Source organism: Cervus elaphus, chromosome X (assembly GCF_910594005.1).
Source record: "Cervus elaphus chromosome X, mCerEla1.1, whole genome shotgun sequence".
Classification (NCBI taxonomy): Eukaryota; Metazoa; Chordata; class Mammalia; order Artiodactyla; family Cervidae; genus Cervus; species Cervus elaphus.
The window spans coordinates 150,565,366-150,585,244 of NC_057848.1; the positions used below are offsets into that span (position 1 = coordinate 150,565,366).

The following is a 19,879-nucleotide window of genomic DNA, read 5'->3' on the forward strand; positions in this document are numbered from 1 at the left end:
AGTTCTCCTCTTATGCTCCATGTGGAGCCATAGGATGTGAGAAATCTATGATGTGCAATGCCTAACTGGAGACCCACTGCAAGAATGGTGGGCAGCCTGTCCAGTACCTGGCATTGGAGTTTGCTCTGTATTGGGTGTGTAGCCTGCACTCTAGTGGTTTGTTGTTGTAGCTTTCACTGTTGTTGTGGAATATGGGTACAAGCAGCAGCGGTGTGCTCCAGAAAGAAGCCACAGAGGGCCGAGCCTATGTAAACAGTGGGACAGAAGACCCTGAGGGGTGGGTTGTGGAGAAGTTAACTGACAACACAGAGTCAGTCAGGCTCTCCTGTCCCACTCTCTCACGGCCTCATACCTTACGTTCTGTCAACAACGATATTGCTGACCTTGGTAGCACTGGGCCTGCGCACCCACTTGGCCATGGGCCACTTTTGTCTGTCCTAGCATATCAGTAGTCTTTGAAGACTCCCTGCGGCGGCGGCTGCTGCCCAGAGAGAATAAACATGTCTGCAGTGCCCACAGCTCTTCAAGTCTTCTTCCATCTTCCCCGATCACGCCTTATCTACCCTGGGTTCAGTGAACAGTGTGAGCGGCAAGACAAGTACTTACCATGAACACGGGATTCCAAAAGTACTTTATATCCATGATTTTCTCCAACTCAAGACAATTTTTGTGAGGAGAGCATTATTATCCGCCATTGTTGGAATGGGAAAGCCGAGTCCGCAAGAAGCGCCAGGTTCCAGTGATTATAACCAGCCACCTGGGTTCTATCTTCCAAACCACGCAGCTGCTGCTTCTTAACTTCAGGAATCCTGAGAGTGACAGAGGTGAGTTTCAGCCCCTAGTTCACCACTTCATATTTGGGGGACCTTTAGGAAGATGAGTCACCTGACTCTTCATTCTCTCATCTGTAAAATGGGAAAAATAATGAATTTAAAAATTAAGGTGGAATGAAAAAGATTTATATATATAAATATATTAAAAATATATATTGGAATCACTTTGCTGTACACAGGAAACTAACACAATATTGTAAATCAACTATATTTCAATGAAAAACATTTTTTTAACTTAGGGATGATGCAAAGGTTAAATGATTAAGTGCCTACTACATGCTGATTAATATTATTAATTTCCAGAAATGTACAGTACAAATACAAAAATAATTTACCAAAATGGAGCAGGGGCCATCCTATGAAGGAATAAATGTAGGAACACCAGGAGTCAGTACAGTTGTGTTAATCGAGACTGTAAGCCTTCCAGAAGCCAAAACAACATACCATACCACTCTCCTTCACCCAGAACAGATCGTATATCAGTTTCTTAGTGAAAACAGGGTTTTCAGAGTGGAGGAATTCAACTGGGGCCTTAAGTAGAGGAAACTATGGCAAATAGCAGAGTCCATAAAATGAGAGTCACAGAAAAGCCTGAAGTAAATATCAAAGGTTGTTCCCTGTAGCAATCCTAACTGAAAGATAAAGGCCTAACACAAACTGTAATTCTGAGGCAGCAGTTGAACACAGAATTAAGCTAATGCCGCTAAGGTGTTTTGAATCTGTGAGCACTGCAGTCAATATCAATGTGCTCGGTCTCATCTGACTCTGCGACCCCATGGACTGTAGCCAGCCAGGCTCCTCTGTCCACGGAATTTTCCAGGCAAGAATATTGGAGTGGCTTGTCATTTGCTTCTCCAGGGGAATCTTCCAAAACCAGAGATCAACCAGTCTCTAGCGTCTCCTGAAATGGCAGGCAGATTCTTTACCACTGTGCTACCTGGGTGATTCTTGTTTTTCAGTCACTCAGTTGTGACTTTTTGCGACCCCATGGAGTGCAGCACACCAGGCTTCCCTGTCCTTTACCATCTCCTGAAGCTTACTCAAACTCATGTCCATCAAGCAAGTGATGCCATCCAACCATCTCATCCTCTGTTTTCCCCTTCTCCACTTGCCTTCAATCTTTCCCAGCATCAAGGTCTTTTCCAATGGGTTACTCTTCGAATCAGGTAGCCAAAGTATTGGAACTTCAGCTTCACCATAAGTCCTTCCAAAGAATATTCAGGACTGATTTCCTTTAGGATTGACTGGTTTGATCTCCTCGAAGTCCAAGAAACTATTAAGAGTGTTCTCCAACACCACAGCTAAAAAGCATCAATTCTTCAGCACTCACCTTCTTGTGAGTCCAAGTCTCACATTCATACATGACTACTGGAAAAACTATAGGTTTGACTAGATGGACCTTCGTTGGCAAAGTAATGTCTCTGCTTTTTAATATGCTATCTAGGTTGGTCATAGCTTTTCTTTTAATTTTAGGGCTGCAGTCAACATCTGCAGTAATTTTGGAACCCAAGAATATAAAGTCAGTCACTGTTTTCATTGTTTCCTCATCTATTTGCCATGAAGTGATGGAAATGGATGCCATGATCTTCTTTTTTTGAATGTTGTGTTTTAAGCCAGATTTTTCAATCTCCTCTTTCCCTTTCATCCAGATGCTCTTTAGTTCCTCTTTGCTTTCTGCCATAAGGGTGGTGTCATCTGCATATCTGACGTTACTGATGTTTCTCCTGGCAATCTTGATTCTACCTTATGCTTCATCCAGCCCAGCATTTTGCATGATGTACTCTGCATATAAGTTAAATAAGCAGGGTGACATATACAGTCTTGATGTACTCCCTTCACAATTTGGAAGCAGCCTGCTGTTCCATGTCCGGTTCTAACTGTTGCTTCTAGACCTGCATACAGGTTTTACAGGAGGCAGGTCAGGTGGTCTGGTATTCCCATCTCTTTCAGAATTTTCCACAGTTTGTTGTGATCCACACAGTCAAAGGCTTTAGCGTAGCCAATGAAATAGATGCTTTTCTGGAATTCTCTTACTTTTCTATAACCCAACAGATATTGGAAATTTGATATCTGCTTCCTCTGCCTTTTCTAAATCCAGCTTGGACATCTGGAACTTCTTGTTCATGTCCTGTTGAAGCCTAGCTTGGAGAATTTTGAACACTACTTTGTTAGTGTGTGAAATGAGAGCAATTGTGCACCTCTTGCATTGGTAGGTGGATTCTTTGCCACTGACCCCTATGGAATTCCAAATCACCTCGAGGGTTTGTTAAAAATCAGATTTCAGAGCTCCACACACAACGTTTCTGACTCAGTTGTCTCCAGTGGAGCTATAGGATTTGCATTTTAACAAGTCCTGGGGGAGGAAGATCCCTTGGAGAAGGAAATGGCAACCAACTCCAGTATTCTTGCCTATGAAATCCCATGGACAGAGATGCCTGGCGGGCTACAGTGCATGGGGTCACAAAAGTCTTGGAAATGACTAGGTGACTAAACAACAACAATGAGGTGATTTGGATGTTTGCTCACATGTGACACAAGAGTGTGTAAGACCTGCAATATCTCTGAGAAGTGGTGGGAGCATGTGTGCTTCAGTCATGTCTGACTCTGTGCAACCCTATGGACTGTAGCCCACCACTCATAGCAGCGGTAAATTAAAATTTCAGCGCCTGTAATTCTGGCCATCTCCCTAGACAAAGAGAATTGCCCTAAAGAAGAGTCTGGTTCTAAGAAATAGGGCCGCCCACTTTGCCTACCAAGATGTTAGCCACAAAATACACGTCTCTAAGTTTACTGGTCAAAGGAGCCTGCCAAATGCACTTATGATATTAATCACTTTCTGATTAGAATGTTTGCCAATGATAATGATTTTTCTATTACACTTAAAATTCAGTCCTTCTTCCCTACACCGTAAGTGTGGAGTCACTTTCTTCCAAAGATCACAGTATAGAAAGGGGTAGAAAGAGCAACTTTACAATGAGGAAACAAAAATGGCATTTTACCTCTGTGGTCTTCTCCCCAAGGATACACAACCTCAGTCTAACCCTGAGATAAACGTCAAACACATCCCAAGTAAGGGACATTCTACAAAACACCTGAATAGTATTCCTCGAAACTATCAAAGTCATGAAAAACAAGAAAAGTTTGAGAACCTATCATAGTCTAGAGGAGACATGATAACACAATGTAATGTGATAAACCTGGGTGGGATCTAGGAACAGAAAAAGGATATCAGATAAAGAAGAGCAAATGAATCTGAATAAAGAATGGACTTCAGTTAACACTAATATATGAATACTGGTTCGCCCATTGTGAGCAAAGTACCACACCAAGGTAAGCTGTTACAAAAGGGAAAACTGGTGTGGAATATTTGAGAACCCTTTGTACTATCATAATAATATTTATGAAATCTGAAACTATTCAAAAATTAAAAGTTCACTTAAAATTCCAATCTTTCTTCTTGATAATAAGCAGATATCCAGACCATTTGCATGTCAAATTTTCTAATTAATAATGAAAATAGAATCCTCTTCTCCTGTGTTTGTGTGCATTAGTCACTAAGCCATGTCCAACTCCTTGCCATCCCATGGACAGTAGCCCGCCAGGTTTCTGTCCATGGAATTCTCCAGGCAAAAACCTGGAATGGAGAGCCATTCCTTTCTCCAGGGAATCATCCCGACCTAGAGATCAAACCAGGGTCTCCTGCATTGCACGCAGACTCTCTACCATCAGAGGCTCCAGGGAAGCCATGCCCCACTCCCCCCATAAATTCCGTGCGTCCCCCACCCCCACCCAAACACTCCGTGCTCCCCCCTCCTATCCTGCATGCCTCACAAACCAACCACACACTCCTGCAAAGTTAATCAATCTGGTCACTTCAGCCAATGGCAAAGGGGTGGTAGGTAGGACTTCATTTGTTCAAATGAAACTAACAAAAGCAGGCTCAATTAGGGGTGGCATGGCCAATGACTGTGGGGTCGCCCCTGTAAAGAGGGTCAGGCATCCCCACGCTGTTCTTTACTCCTCCCAGCCCAGCCATTTCCGTGCCTGTTTTACCAGAGCGCTGGCTGCAGTCTGTGAGGAAAGAAGATGGCGGCGGCCGACGGCGATGACTCGCTCAACCCCATCTCGATCCTCATAGACGAGCTCCAGAACGAGGATATTCAGCTTCGCATCAACAGCATCAAGAAGCTGCCCATCATCGCCTTGGCCCTTGGAGTCGAAAAGACCCGCAGTGAGCTTCTGCCCTTCATTATAGACATCATGTACGATGAGGACGAGGTCCTCTTGGCCCTGGCGGAGGAGCTGAGCACCTTCACCCCTCTGGTCGGAGGTCCCGAGTATGCTCACTGCCTGCTGCCACCCCTAGAGTTGCTGGCCATGGTGGATGAGGCCATAGTGCGGGACAAGGCGGTGGAGTCCCTGCGGGCCATCTCGCATGAGCACTCACCCTCCCATCTCGAGGACCACTTTGTGCCACTCGTGAAGCGGATGGTGGACGGTGACTTGGTCACCTCCCGCATCTCAGCCTGCAGCCTTTTCTCCGTCTGCTACCCTCGCGTGTCCATTGCTGTCAAGGCGGAACTTCTACAGTGCTTTCGGGACTTGTGCTCAGATGACGACCTCTTGGTGCGGTGTGCAGCAGCCTCCAACCTGGGGGATTTCGCCAAGGTGCTTGAGATGGATGACATCAAGAGCGAGATCATCCCCATATTCTCCAACCTGGCCTCTGATGAGCAGGATTCGGTGCGGCTGCTAACGGTGGAAGTGTGTGTGAACATCGCCCAGCTCCTGCCCCAGGAGGCCCTGGAGGCCCTGGTGATGATCACTCTGTGCCAGGCTGGCGAGGACACATCCTGGCGCGTCCGTTACATGGTGGCCAACAAGTTCACAGAGCTCCAGACAGCAGTGGGGTCTGAGGTCACCAAGACGGACCTGGTCCCTGCCTTCCAGAACCTGATCAAAGACTGTGAGCCCGAGGTGAGGGCCGCCGCCTCCCTCAAGCTCAAAGAATTCTGTGAAAATCTCTCTGCTGACTATCGGGAGAAAGTGATGCTGACCGAGATCTTGCCCTGCAGCAAGGAGCTGGTCTCCGACACCAACCAGCATGTCAGGTCAGCCCTGGCCTCCGTCATCATGGGCCTCTCCCCGATCCTGGGCAAAGATAACACCATCGAGCACCTCATGCCCTTCTTCCTGGCTCTGCTGAAGGATGAGTGCCCGGATGTGCGGCTGAACATCATCTCCAACCTCGATTGCATGAAAGAGGTGATCGGCATCCAGCAGCTGTCCCAATTCCTGCTCCCCACCATCATGGAGCTTGCGGAGGATGCCAAGTGGCGGGTGCGTCTGGCCATCGTTGAGTACATGCCTCTGCTGGCTGGACAGTTTGGGCTGGAGTTCTTTGATGCTCAGCTCCACTCCTTGTGCATGTCCTGGCTTGTGGATCATGTCTATGCCATCCGCGAGGCGGCCACCAACAACCTGAAGAAGCTGGTGGAGCAGTTTGGGAAGGAGTGGGCCCTTGCCACTATCATCCCCAGGGTCCTGACCCTGTCTGAGGAACCCAACTACCTGCACCGCATGACTACGCTCTTCTGCATCAATGTGCTGTCTAAGGTCTGTGGGCAGGACATCACCACCAAGCACATGCTGCCCACAGTGCTGTATATGGCGGAGGACCCCATCGCCAATGTCCGCTTCAACGTGGCCAAGTCCCTACAGAAGATCGGGTCCATCCTGGACAACAGCACGCTGCAGACCGAGGTCAAGCCCATCCTGGAGAAGCTGACCCAGGACCAGGACATGGATGTCAAGTACTTCGCCCAGGAGGCTCTGACTGTCCTGTCTCTCGCCTGATGCTGGAAGAGGAGCCAACGCCAGCCTCTGGTATTCACCCTCCCCTCCCCCCCCCCCGAGTCCCTCCCTTGGGGGGACAGTGCCCTTGGCTCTCACTCCCTGTGCATGTTCTGATCCCAGGCCCCTCCCCCAGCATGGTTCCTGGCCCCAGCCTGGGAATCCAACATCTCACCGTCCACTCCCACGGGGTTGGGGGTGCCCAAGGTGGGACAGGGCAGAGACCCTAGAAGCAAGGGTTGTTCCTGCTGTGCTGGGGGTAGATGCGGGCATCTCAGGTTGCAGGCTCCTGCTCCTATAACGGGGACCCCTGCCCCATCAATTTCTCCACCTCTCCTCCTTCCCCCTCAGTTGGTTGGTTGTGTCAGTTGTGCCATTTTTATTTTATTCCTTTTACCCCCTTTTCACAGAGAAATAAAGGTCTAGAAATTTTAAAAAAATAATGAAAATAGATTCATGGGAAAATACATGTTTCCGCCAAAAAAAAAAAAAAAGGTAGCTCTTTCTACAAATCACAAAGATTCTTACTGTTTTAACACCTTCCAATCTTTGTAATTTGCATCATTATTGTCCTAAAAAATAAGTGAAAAGATTGTCATGTTTTCGTATTTTTCTCCCTTTCTTCTCTTTAGCTGGACATGAATATTCACCTTTTTCCTATTTGAATGAGTTATTGCCTGTTTTCCCACATCTGCTTAAGTGAATAATATTGTAAGCCTCAATTAATTGTACCTTGAATCTGCAGATTCAATTTCCTTATCCTGGACCCTTTTATTTAATGAACCTAAATAATTCTATTAAACATAAGGCATTCAGCTTCCCTCTAATTATCTGGAGAACTCTGGGAGAGAACTGGGACCACTTTGTTCCAGCTAACCTTAGACTGAGGTGGAAAGTCATCCTCCAGCTCTTTTTGATACTTTGTGGAAGCAGCTATAAAAGGAAACCAAACACCCAAGAATTTCACAAACATTTGGCAAAGTAAAATGTGAGTGTGGAATTCTATATAGTCTATTAAATAAGAATCAAAAATACAAGCCTTTTCTGCAGTGCTTGGCTCCAAATTAATTAATTTTTTTCCCCTGCACCATGGAGCTTAAGGGAACTTAGTTTCTGGACCAGGGTTTGAACTGGCACCCTCGGTAATGAAAGCTCAAAGTCTTATCCACTGGACTGCTGGGAAATTCCTCCAAATTAATATTTTTTTAAAAAAAGATTCATGTAAGAAGTGTGTTGTAAAATTATGTTATGAAGCTGATTTAAAGCAGGGAAATACCACTTTAAGTATAAATTGAAGATTTTTAACATGGCATAACTGGTAAAAAGTAAAAAAAAAAAAAAAAAAAAAAAACAAGGACCAGCTTGGGTGGTTTAGGCCAGAAGAGACAGAACAAGGCCCATCAAATTAAACCAGTTGCTTCCTCTTACCCACAAAAAGACATTACTAAGTAAGATTCAGAAGTTCAGGTCTTTATGGAGAGTGGCATAACTTTAGAGTTCTGGTAAGATCTCTGAGTAGCTAAGAAGATGAGCACATTTTTAAAATTATACTCCAGTTGGAAAGACTATCAGACTGATTTAGGAGACCTGGCTCTACCACTGGTAATGGTAGCTCAGCTGGTAAAGAATCCACCTGGAATGCAGGAGCCCTCATTTTGATTCCTGGGTCAGGAAGATTCCCCTGGAGAAGGGATAGGCTACCCACTTTCGTATTCTTGGGATTCCCTGGTTGCTCAGACAGTAAAGAATCTGCCTGAAATTTGAGAGACCTGGGATCAATCCCTGGGTTGGGAAGATCCCCTGGAGAAGGAAATGGCAACCAACTCCAGTATTCTTGCCTAGAGAATCCCATGGACAGAGATGCCTGGCAGGCTACAGTCCATGGAGTCACAAAAGTCTTGGAAATGACTAGGTGACTAAACAACAACAATGAGGTGATTTGAATGTTTGTTCACGTGTGACACAAGAGTGTGTAAGACCTGCAATATCTCTGAGAAGTGGTGGGAGTGTGTGTGCTTCAGTCATGTCTGACTCTGTGCAACCTTATGGACTGTAGCCCACCACTCGTATCAGCAGTAAATTAAAATTTCAGCACCTGTAATTCTGGCCATCTCCCTAGACAAAGAGAATTGCCCTAAAGAAGAGTCTGGTTCTAAGAAATAGGGCCGCCCACTTTGCCTACCAAGATGTTAGCCACAAAATACACGTCTCTAAGTTTACTGGTCAAAGGAGCCTGCCAAATGCACTTATGATATTAATCACTTTCTGATTAGAATGTTTGCCAATGATAATGATTTTTCTATTACACTTAAAATTCAGTCCTTCTTCCCTACACCGTAAGTGTGGAGTCACTTTCTTCCAAAGATCACAGTATAGAAAGGGGTAGAAAGAGCAACTTTACAATGAGGAAACAAAAATGGCATTTTACCTCTGTGGTCTTCTCCCCAAGGATACACAACCTCAGTCTAACCCTAAGATAAACGTCAAACACATCCCAAGTAAGGGACATTCTACAAAACACCTGAATAGTATTCCTCGAAACTATCAAAGTCATGAAAAACAAGAAAAGTTTGAGAACCTATCATAGTCTAGAGGAGACATGATAACACAATGTAATGTGATAAACCTGGGTGGGATCTAGGAACAGAAAAAGGATATCAGATAAAGAAGAGCAAATGAATCTGAATAAAGAATGGACTTCAGTTAACACTAATATATGAATACTGGTTCGCCCATTGTGAGCAAAGTACCACACCAAGGTAAGCTGTTACAAAAGGGAAAACTGGTGTGGAATATTTGAGAACCCTTTGTACTATCATAATAATATTTATGAAATCTGAAACTATTCAAAAATTAAAAGTTCACTTAAAATTTTAGTCTTTCTTGATAATAAGCAGATATCCAGACCATTTGCACATCAAGTTTTCTAATTAATAATGGAAATATATATCCTCTTCTCCTATGCGTCTGTGCATTAGTCACTAAGTCGGGATCAACTCTGCCACCTTATGGACTGTGCCTGACACCCCAGAGGCCAGGCTCCTCTGTCCATGGAATTCTCTAGGCAAGAATACTGGAGTGGATAGCCATTCAATTCTCCAGGGGATCATCCTGACCTAGCGATGAAACCACGGTCTCCTGAAATGCAGGTGGACTCTTTACTATAGAGGCTCCAGGAAAGCCCCGCCCAACTCCCCCACAACCTCTGTGCGTCCCCAACCCCCACCCCTCCATTGCGTGCTCCCCCCTCCCGTCCTGCACGCCTCCCAACTCCGCCCCAGGCTCCTGCAAAGTTAATCTGGTCCCTTCCGCCAATGGCAAATGGGTGGTAGGTGGGGCTTGGTTGGTTTGGACAAATGAAATGAAACGCAGGCTCACCACGGCGCAGCGTGGCCAATGAAAGTGGGGCAGTCCCTGTAAAGTGGCTCAGGCATCCCCACGCCGTTCTTTACTCCTCCCAGCCCAGCCATTTCCGTGCCTGTTTTACCAGAGCGCTGGCTGCAGTCTGTGAGGAAAGAAGATGGCGGCGGCCGACGGCGATGACTCGCTCAACCCCATCTCGATCCTCATAGACGAGCTCCAGAACGAGGATATTCAGCTTCGCATCAACAGCATCAAGAAGCTGCCCATCATCGCCTTGGCCCTTGGAGTCGAAAAGACCCGCAGTGAGCTTCTGCCCTTCATTATAGACATCATGTACGATGAGGACGGGGTCCTCTTGGCCCTGGCGGAGGAGCTGAGCACCTTCACCCCTCTGGTCGGAGGTCCCGAGTATGCTCACTGCCTGCTGCCACCCCTAGAGTTGCTGGCCATGGTGGATGAGGCCATAGTGCGGGACAAGGCGGTGGAGTCCCTGCGGGCCATCTCGCATGAGCACTCACCCTCCCATCTCGAGGACCACTTTGTGCCACTCGTGAAGCGGATGGTGGACGGTGACTTGGTCACCTCCCGCATCTCAGCCTGCAGCCTTTTCTCCGTCTGCTACCCTCGCGTGTCCATTGCTGTCAAGGCGGAACTTCTACAGTGCTTTCGGGACTTGTGCTCAGATGACGACCTCTTGGTGCGGTGTGCAGCAGCCTCCAACCTGGGGGATTTCGCCAAGGTGCTTGAGATGGATGACATCAAGAGCGAGATCATCCCCATATTCTCCAACCTGGCCTCTGATGAGCAGGATTCGGTGCGGCTACTAACGGTGGAAGTGTGTGTGAACATCGCCCAGCTCCTGCCCCAGGAGGCCCTGGAGGCCCTGGTGATGATCACTCTGTGCCAGGCTGCTGAGGACACATCCTGGCGTGTCCGTTACATGGTGGCCAACAAGTTCACAGAGCTCCAGACAGCAGTGGGGCCTGAGGTCACCAAGACGGACCTGGTCCCTGCCTTCCAGAACCTGATCAAAGACTGTGAGCCCGAGGTGAGGGCCGCCGCCTCCCTCAAGCTCAAAGAATTCTGTGAAAATCTCTCTGCTGACTATCGGGAGAAAGTGATCCTGACTGAGATCTTGCCCTGCAGCAAGGAGCTGGTCTCCGACACCAACCAGCATGTCAGGTCAGCCCTGGCCTCCGTCATCATGGGCCTCTCCCCGATCCTGGGCAAAGATAACACCATCGAGCACCTCATGCCCTTCTTCCTGGCTCTGCTGAAGGATGAGTGCCCGGATGTGCGGCTGAACATCATCTCCAACCTCGATTGCATGAAAGAGGTGATCGGCATCCAGCAGCTGTCCCAATTCCTGCTCCCCACCATCATGGAGCTTGCGGAGGATGCCAAGTGGCGGGTGCGTCTGGCCATCGTTGAGTACATGCCTCTGCTGGCTGGACAGTTTGGGCTGGAGTTCTTTGATGCTCAGCTCCACTCCTTGTGCATGTCCTGGCTTGTGGATCACGTCTATGCCATCCGCGAGGCGGCCACCAACAACCTGAAGAAGCTGGTGGAGCAGTTTGGGAAGGAGTGGGCCCTTGCCACTATCATCCCCAGGGTCCTGACCCTGTCTGAGGAACCCAACTACCTGCACCGCATGACTACGCTCTTCTGCATCAATGTGCTGTCTAAGGTCTGTGGGCAGGACATCACCACCAAGCACATGCTGCCCACAGTGCTGTATATGGCGGAGGACCCCATCGCCAATGTCCGCTTCAACGTGGCCAAGTCCCTACAGAAGATCGGGTCCATCCTGGACAACAGCACGCTGCAGACCGAGGTCAAGCCCATCCTGGAGAAGCTGACCCAGGACCAGGACATGGATGTCAAGTACTTCGCCCAGGAGGCTCTGACTGTCCTGTCTCTCGCCTGATGCTGGAAGAGGAGCCAACGCCAGCCTCTGGTATTCACCCTCCCCTCCCCCCCCCCCCCGAGTCCCTCCCTTGGGGGGACAGTGCCCTTGGCTCTCACTCCCTGTGCATGTTCTGATCCCAGGCCCCTCCCCCAGCATGGTTCCTGGCCCCAGCCTGGGAATCCAACTTCTCACCGTCCACTCCCACGGGGTTGGGGGTGCCCAAGGTGGGACAGGGCAGAGACCCTAGAAGCAAGGGTTGTTCCTGCTGTGCTGGGGGTAGATGCGGGCATCTCAGGTTGCAGGCTCCTGCTCCTATAACGGGGACCCCTGCCCCATCAATTTCTCCACCTCTCCTCCTTCCCCCTCAGTTGGTTGGTTGTGTCAGTTGTGCCATTTTTATTTTATTCCTTTTACCCCCTTTTCACAGAGAAATAAAGGTCTAGAAATTTTTAAAAAATAATGAAAATAGATTCATGGGAAAATACATGTTTCCGCCAAAAAAAAAAAAAAAGGTAGCTCTTTCTACAAATCACAAAGATTCTTACTGTTTTAACACCTTCCAATCTTTGTAATTTGCATCATTATTGTCCTAAAAAATAAGTGAAAAGATTGTCATGTTTTCGTATTTTTCTCCCTTTCTTCTCTTTAGCTGGACATGAATATTCACCTTTTTCCTATTTGAATGAGTTATTGCCTGTTTTCCCACATCTGCTTAAGTGAATAATATTGTAAGCCTCAATTAATTGTACCTTGAATCTGCAGATTCAATTTCCTTATCCTGGACCCTTTTATTTAATGAACCTAAATAATTCTATTAAACATAAGGCATTCAGCTTCCCTCTAATTATCTGGAGAACTCTGGGAGAGAACTGGGACCACTTTGTTCCAGCTAACCTTAGACTGAGGTGGAAAGTCATCCTCCAGCTCTTTTTGATACTTTGTGGAAGCAGCTATAAAAGGAAACCAAACACCCAAGAATTTCACAAACATTTGGCAAAGTAAAATGTGAGTGTGGAATTCTATATAGTCTATTAAATAAGAATCAAAAATACAAGCCTTTTCTGCAGTGCTTGGCTCCAAATTAATTAATTTTTTTCCCCTGCACCATGGAGCTTAAGGGAACTTAGTTTCTGGACCAGGGTTTGAACTGGCACCCTCGGTAATGAAAGCTCAAAGTCTTATCCACTGGACTGCTGGGAAATTCCCTCAAATTAATATTTTTTTATAAAAAAGATCCATGTAAGAATTATGTGTTGTAAAATTATGTTATGAAGCTGATTTAAGGCAGGGAAATACCACATGGCATAACTGGTAAAAAGTAGGGGGAAAAAAAGGGACCAGCTTAGGTGTTTTAGGCCAGAACAGACAGAACAAGACCCATCAAATTAAACCAGTTGCTTCCTCTTACCCACAAAAAGACATTACTAAGTAAGATTCAGAAGTTCAGGTCTTTTTGGAGCGTGGCATAAGTATAAAGTTCTGGTAAGGTCTCTGAGTAGCTAAGAAGATGAGCACATTTTAACAGTTATACTCTAGTTGGAAAGACTATCAGACTGATTTAGGAGACCTGGCTCTACCACTGGTAATGGTAGCTCAGCTGGTAAAGAATCCACCTGGAATGCAGGAGCCCTCATTTTGATTCCTAGGTCTGGAAGATTCCCCTGGAGAAGGGATAGGCTACCCACTTTCGTATTCTTGGGATTCCCTGGTGGCTCAGACGATAAAGAATCCGCTTGCAATGTGGGAGACCTGGGTTTGATCCCTGGGTTGGGAAGTTCCCCTGGAGAAAGAAATGGCAACCCACTCCATTTTTCTTGCCTGGAGGATCCCCATGGACAGTGGAACTGGCAGGCCACAGTCCATGGGGTCACAAAGAGTCAGACACAACTGAGCGACTAAGCACAGCACCTGATGAACAGGGGTTTGTTTTCTCCTTCATAAAAAAGTAATCATCATACATTTGAACAGGAGCTCATAGTTCCCAATAGACTTTTTGTATACTGTGTCATTTCATCCTGACAAAAAAAAAAAAAACAATACAATTTATAAGGCAGGTATTTTCTTACTTTCACAGATGAGGAAACAGAGTTTAATGAATTTATGCCATGAGTTGGGTCACACAATGAGAAAGTGGAAAGCAGGAACTCGACCTTAGGTTTTCTGACTTCAATTCTCTGCTCTTCACACATCACCACAAAGCTATCTAAAGATGCCTTTTGCTCTAAATTTCCATTACCCTTTGACTAAAATATGGCTTTGAAATTTCAATTCATAGTCTTCTCCAGCTAACTAAATATGAATGTTCCTACATCTCCACTTCCCAAAAGTCAATATGTTTTTCCATTTTAAAATGAGAAAAAAGATTGGAGATTTTTAAAAACATAAGAATCAATCATAATTTTAGCATCTTTTATAGATTTAAAGGGCTTTGTCTGCTTTAAAAAAAAAAAAACCGAGGCAATTCTTCAGAGGAGCATAGGGATTCTTAATAAAGCTGCAGTCTAAACTCGGACCAATATATTATCACAAAACAACATGAGTCACAGGGTCCATGAGCTTGTTTTGTTCCTCAGTCTATATTGTGGTAGGTGATAAATAACACATTCCTACAAAGGTTAAAGTAATGAAGAGCAAATAAGTAGGTTTTTTTTTCATAAATCATGTTTTAAAACTACAGTAGACTATATTCCCCCACTTTTGGCATTTCAACTGTGAAATGAGATTCTAAGTGATAAAAATTAGATTACGAGAAGTGAAAGTAAGATTTTGGTAAAATTCTGGCACTGCCACTTCTCTGTGTAAGTATCAATTACACAAGTAATGATTTCAAATTATGTTGAGGAGTAATCCAAAAAAGAATCCTAAATATTACCTCAGAAATTAGAGAGGCAGACTGGTCTTTAAAATACTAGATTTTTTTTGAGATCTCAGTCTTTTTTGTTTGTTTGTTTGTTTTCCATTTATTTTTATTAGTTGGAGGCTAATTACTTTACAGTATTGTAGTGGTTTTTGTCATACATTGACATGAATCAGCCATGGATTTACATGTATTCCCCATCCCGATCCCCCCTCCCACTTCCCCCCCCCCCCAAAAAAGACTGAGATCTCAAATCAAAGTCCTCTTTTAACCAGACTGATGTTAATGGTAAAAGTTTATGAAGTACATATTTTAAGTTTTGACAAGTACTGTCAGAATGCCCCTTGTGGTAAGAGAAGGAGGACACTGCCATGAGTCATATAAGGCCATTATGAGGGAACAGAAGACCCTGCACCCAAGAAACAAGCTCCCCATACACCCTAAATGAAAGGACACACAGCCATACAGCCCCTGCCTCCCTCACTAAGTGCTGGATTAAGAATCCCTATTGTTAAAACATTTACCCAAAAAAAAAAAAAAAACATTTACCCATTGTCAAGGAAATGGAGATTCTCTCCTAGGATGCAGAAACTAAGCTTGAACTAACCAATAAGGATCAATTGGAGCAATTATGTATACAGAACACCAAGAACCCTCATACATTAGAGGAAAATCAACAAAATGAAAGAAAACTACCAAACTCAACAACCAGAAAAATTAACTTCACAAGAAACAGTGTCAGCACAGGAAAAAGAAAATAAATGTAAGTTTTCAGTGTAGTTTAAATCCATTTAGAAATAACAGGCTTCTCTAAAAAAGGAACTTCCCTGAGTGAAATCTGAAAACAGTCCTGGTACAGGGAGGGCAAGGTGAGACGAAAAAAAAAAACAACAACAACAGGCAGTCCAGACTGGTAGGTGGCAGGGTTAAGCAGCAAGGGCTTGTCTGAAAGTGAAAGTGAAGTCTCTCAGTCATGTCCCACTCTTTGGGATCCCATGGACTGCAGCCTCCCAGGCTCCTCCGTCCATGGGATTTTCCAGGCAAGGGTACTGGAGTGGGTTGCCATTTCCTTCTCCAGGGGATCTTCCCGACTCAGGGATTGAACCCAGGTCTCCTGCATTGCAGGCGGACGCTTTACCCTCTAAGCCACCAGGGAAGCTTGTCTGGGCACCATGAAATGACTAGATCTCCATTCCCACTCCGTGGAATCTTAAAAGTCTATATAGAGACCTTAATAGGTTCGGTCATGTATGCTGTCCGGCCTCAACACACTTGACTCTCTCAAGGCTGTGTCCTTGAAATGGCTTGGGCAAAAAGACCAGAGGATGGAACATATATTGCAAGGACAGGGGAGGAGCTTCGGACAGCCTGGGTCAAGCAGCGATCATGCCCTCTCCAAGTCTGCTTCTGACAAGAAGCAACTGAGACCTTGAAAATGTTAAATATTATGGCCACTTTCAAAAAGCTCAATGGATGGGCTGAGGTCATAATAAAAAAGTAGGAAAATAAAATCAGGAGTTCTCCTGGAGTACTATGCAGAAAAGTAAAGCTGAAGAGTATGAGAAAAACTAAAAGGCTTAGAAGGGTAGGTAGATTCAGTGATTCCATTGCACTATTAACAGGGGTTCCAGAGAGAGAGAGAACAGAGTGGAGTTGAGAGAATCATCCAAGAAATAAGGGAAATTTTTCACTGAGCTGAGGAAACATGACTCTTTAGCTGGTAAAATCTGCCAAGTGTCCTGTGGTAGTGGAGGACATCAGCATAGACAAGTACTGGTAGAACTTCTGAACAACAGTAACAGCTTTCTGAGAGGTAAACCAAGTTAGTTACCAAGAAAGGAGAATTGGACTCACATGTACTTCCTGTCCATACCAGGGGAGGCTAAAAGAAAAGGAGGGGAAAAAAAGTGTCTTAAGTGCTATGAATATGTTGCTCATAGAAATGTAAATTGATCCAAACTTTATATCGAGCAACTTGGTAATGACTATGGAAATTAAGAAAGCACATACACTTTGACTATGCAGCTGCACTTCTAGGAATCTACAGGTAAATTTGCACAGGTACAAAACGATATCCATAGGTGCATACTGGCTGCACTACCTAGAGTCAACCCCAACCTACCTTGGCAACTTGTCTCCTCCACCTAATCATCACACCTATTCCTCTCCCTCTTTAACTCTTTCAATTTCCTCAAAGGTCCAACAAGCTGACCATAACACTATTTCTTCCCCCTCCTAACCACCCTAGGCTCTTACTTTTCTAAACAATTTTACATTTTTGTACATCTACAAGCAAGGTTTGGGCTTCCTAGGTGGCACTAGTAGTACAGAGCCCGCCTGCCAATGCAGGAGATGCAAGAGATACAGGTTCAATCCCTGGGTTGGGAAGATCCCCTGGAGAAGGTAATGGCAACCCACTCCAGTATTCTTGCCTGGAGAATCCCATGGACAGAGGAGCCTGGTGGGCCGCAGTCCACAGGGTCACACATAGTCGGACACGACTGAAGCGAATGAGCATGCATGCACAAGCAAAGTTATGGCATATATTGGCAAAGTGTTTTTATGCCCAAATAGTTCTTATTTAAAAATAACCAGTGTATGGGGTGGGGAGAGTTTGGGGGAGAATGGGTACATGTATATGTATGGCTGAGTCACTTCGCTGTTTAACTGAAACTATCACAACATTGTTAATCAGCTATACCCCAATACAAATAAAAAGGTGTAAAAAAAATGAAAGATAATCGGTGCTATTGGAGAATGCCAAATGGGAAGATTCCAGAAGCCAAGTTTTTCTCATTTTGAAGAAAGGTGTCTTTTTTTCCCTCTCTAAATTTCTGACTTTCTTAAATAATGTCACACATAAGATGTGTCACAGTTCTCCCTAGAAGTGTAAGATATAGCTAGAAGTAGTCCATTCAAAGGGAGAAAAGAGCACAACATGAGAAAAGAGACAAAGAACAGACTTTGAAAATTAAGTCTACAAACTACAGGTTGCCTGGAAAGGGTAGGAGGGTCTCCTCTATGAGCTCAGCGTGGGTCTGTTTAAAGCTAATTCAAAACCCTTCCAAATGAGCTTATTAGATTCTAATTTGGTGGCTCAGAACCTAATAAGAATTCAGATCAAACTGTTCCTCTTTCTCAAAGAGAAAGCATTGTCAAAGAGCCAAAACTGGAGTGGGTGTTGGAGGAACTGAGTTCTACAGCTTTCACATTATGATTCACCTCTCCACCAGCGAACCCTCCTCCATCTCAGTAGCATCTGTCAGACATTTTTATTCAAATTCCTTTCCACTAAGGGCAATCAGAAGCTGAAGAGATGCTCCTACAGAAGTAACCTCCACAAAAATAAAAGTCAATAATGTGGCCAGCTGACACAGAGGATGTCAGAAGTGCAAACTGACGATGACAAAGAAAAAGGCAAAACTGTGTAAGGCAGGAAAAAAGAAAACAGTCACAGGCCAGGATGAAAAATTAGGGCAATTATCTGGATAAGTCCTCCTCAAAACATGCTACCTGATGATTGACATAAATGTGTTTTCTTCGCTGGTCTCCATTTTCACAATAGATAGGACAGTGGAACTGCAATAACAGCTTTCTATTTAAGTTTAAAGGGATTATACCTGCTCTGCTCCTCCTTTACACTTTATATCTGTTGCAAAGGAATGCTTTATAAATATAATGCTAACAGCTTGGCTTAGAATGAAAATAATAATATTTGTCTGGATTATCCAGATATCAGTTGCAATTCTTCAGTTAGACTTCTAGAATTGGGTTAACTGGAGTGACTGATTTAGAAGCAACTTATAGATCACTCTTAAGTGAGCTAGGACTGGTACTGATTTACCATTTCATCTGAATTTAAGTTTACACACATACACAGGCAATCACAAGCACACAAACTCACACCCTCACCACGGAAACACACAAAGGCACAGCCCCCTGTTCAACAGAATTTTGGGAAAGGTTATTCATATTTAGCAATGTTTAAAATTCTTTCCAAGATAACTACGATATTGGCAAATTATAATCCTACTTAACAAAAATGAGGAAGGAGAAGGAAACCACTATTTGCTGAGCACCTAATTTGCACCATGTTTTACAATGCACATTACTTTTCTTCATTTCATTAAATCTTTATATAACCCTTGTCAGGAAGGCATTGTGAGATGAGAATCCTGAGGAGGCTTAGAAAGGTCTAGTACACCTTACCCAAAGTCAAACAGCTAAGAAAAGGCAGGCCCAAGAGACTAAACTAAGATTCATCTTGTTCTGAAATCAGACCCACTGACACTCCACAAATTTAGACTTTATGTACCACGAGGCTGCTACATAGGAGTGAGTCACTTAGTGAGTAAGGAAACCTGCTGAGTAAGGAAACCTGACAGGGCAGTCCAGAAAGGGAGCTCTGCCTTTGTCAAATATTGTATTTTCTCTCTTCATTCTCCATAACAGGCCTATTTAGACATTTCCACCACCAAGTATAAGATTTAAGTGCAGAAAGAGACCTTAGAAAGCACCTTGGCCAAATGCCTTCCTGTGTCCTTCCCTACATTAGTCAGCTATTTGCTGATGCAACTGAAGCCCCAATATTTATCTCTCCATTCCCAGCTACAGGTCACAGCACACAGAAGTTCAGACAATGGCAAGGGATGAAGTCAACAAGACATAATAAAGATGAACACCCATCAAAATAGTTCAGATCTACCAGTCATGATCTGTTTCTTTTTTCACTAGCATTTTATCCAGAGAAGAAAACTAACAGTGCTCTTAAGTACACCCACAAACTTAATTACAAACACCAAAATAAATTTTAATAAAAATTACAGATATATAATAAAATACCCCAAGGAAGTTTATAATGCCATTTTGCCACTATCCCTTATATGCAATAATGAAAAAATAAATTTGAAAAAAGAAAGTGAAAGAAATTTCACTTCCTCCCACCAATTTTTAAATTAACAGGTGATACCTCTGTCCTGAGTTCTAATTTCAATTCTCTGTACTTGATCCAAATATCATATTTAAACTAGAAAAGGAAGCAGCCCTGCTCTAACTTGTGGTTAA

General features: G+C 44.6%; 2 protein-coding genes across 2 annotated transcripts in view; both read left to right on the forward strand.

Annotated features, from left to right (window-relative positions):
* Positions 1 to 462: 462 nt before the first annotated feature.
* Positions 463 to 6,689, forward strand: LOC122690638 (serine/threonine-protein phosphatase 2A 65 kDa regulatory subunit A alpha isoform-like). Its single transcript, XM_043897522.1, has 2 exons — positions 463 to 824; positions 4,890 to 6,689. Exon 2 carries the CDS (start codon positions 4,920 to 4,922, stop codon positions 6,687 to 6,689), a length of 1,770 nt encoding a protein of 589 aa, XP_043753457.1. The 5' UTR covers positions 463 to 824; positions 4,890 to 4,919.
* LOC122690637 (serine/threonine-protein phosphatase 2A 65 kDa regulatory subunit A alpha isoform-like) overlaps positions 6,599 to 19,879 on the forward strand; it is a 29,133-nt gene continuing 15,852 nt past the window's right edge. Inside the window, exons 1-2 of the mRNA XM_043897521.1 lie at positions 6,599 to 6,719; positions 10,177 to 12,006. Coding sequence (XP_043753456.1) covers positions 10,207 to 11,976 — 1,770 coding nt within the window. The 5' untranslated portion in view covers positions 6,599 to 6,719; positions 10,177 to 10,206 and the 3' untranslated portion in view covers positions 11,977 to 12,006. The remainder of the gene's footprint in view (positions 6,720 to 10,176; positions 12,007 to 19,879) is intronic.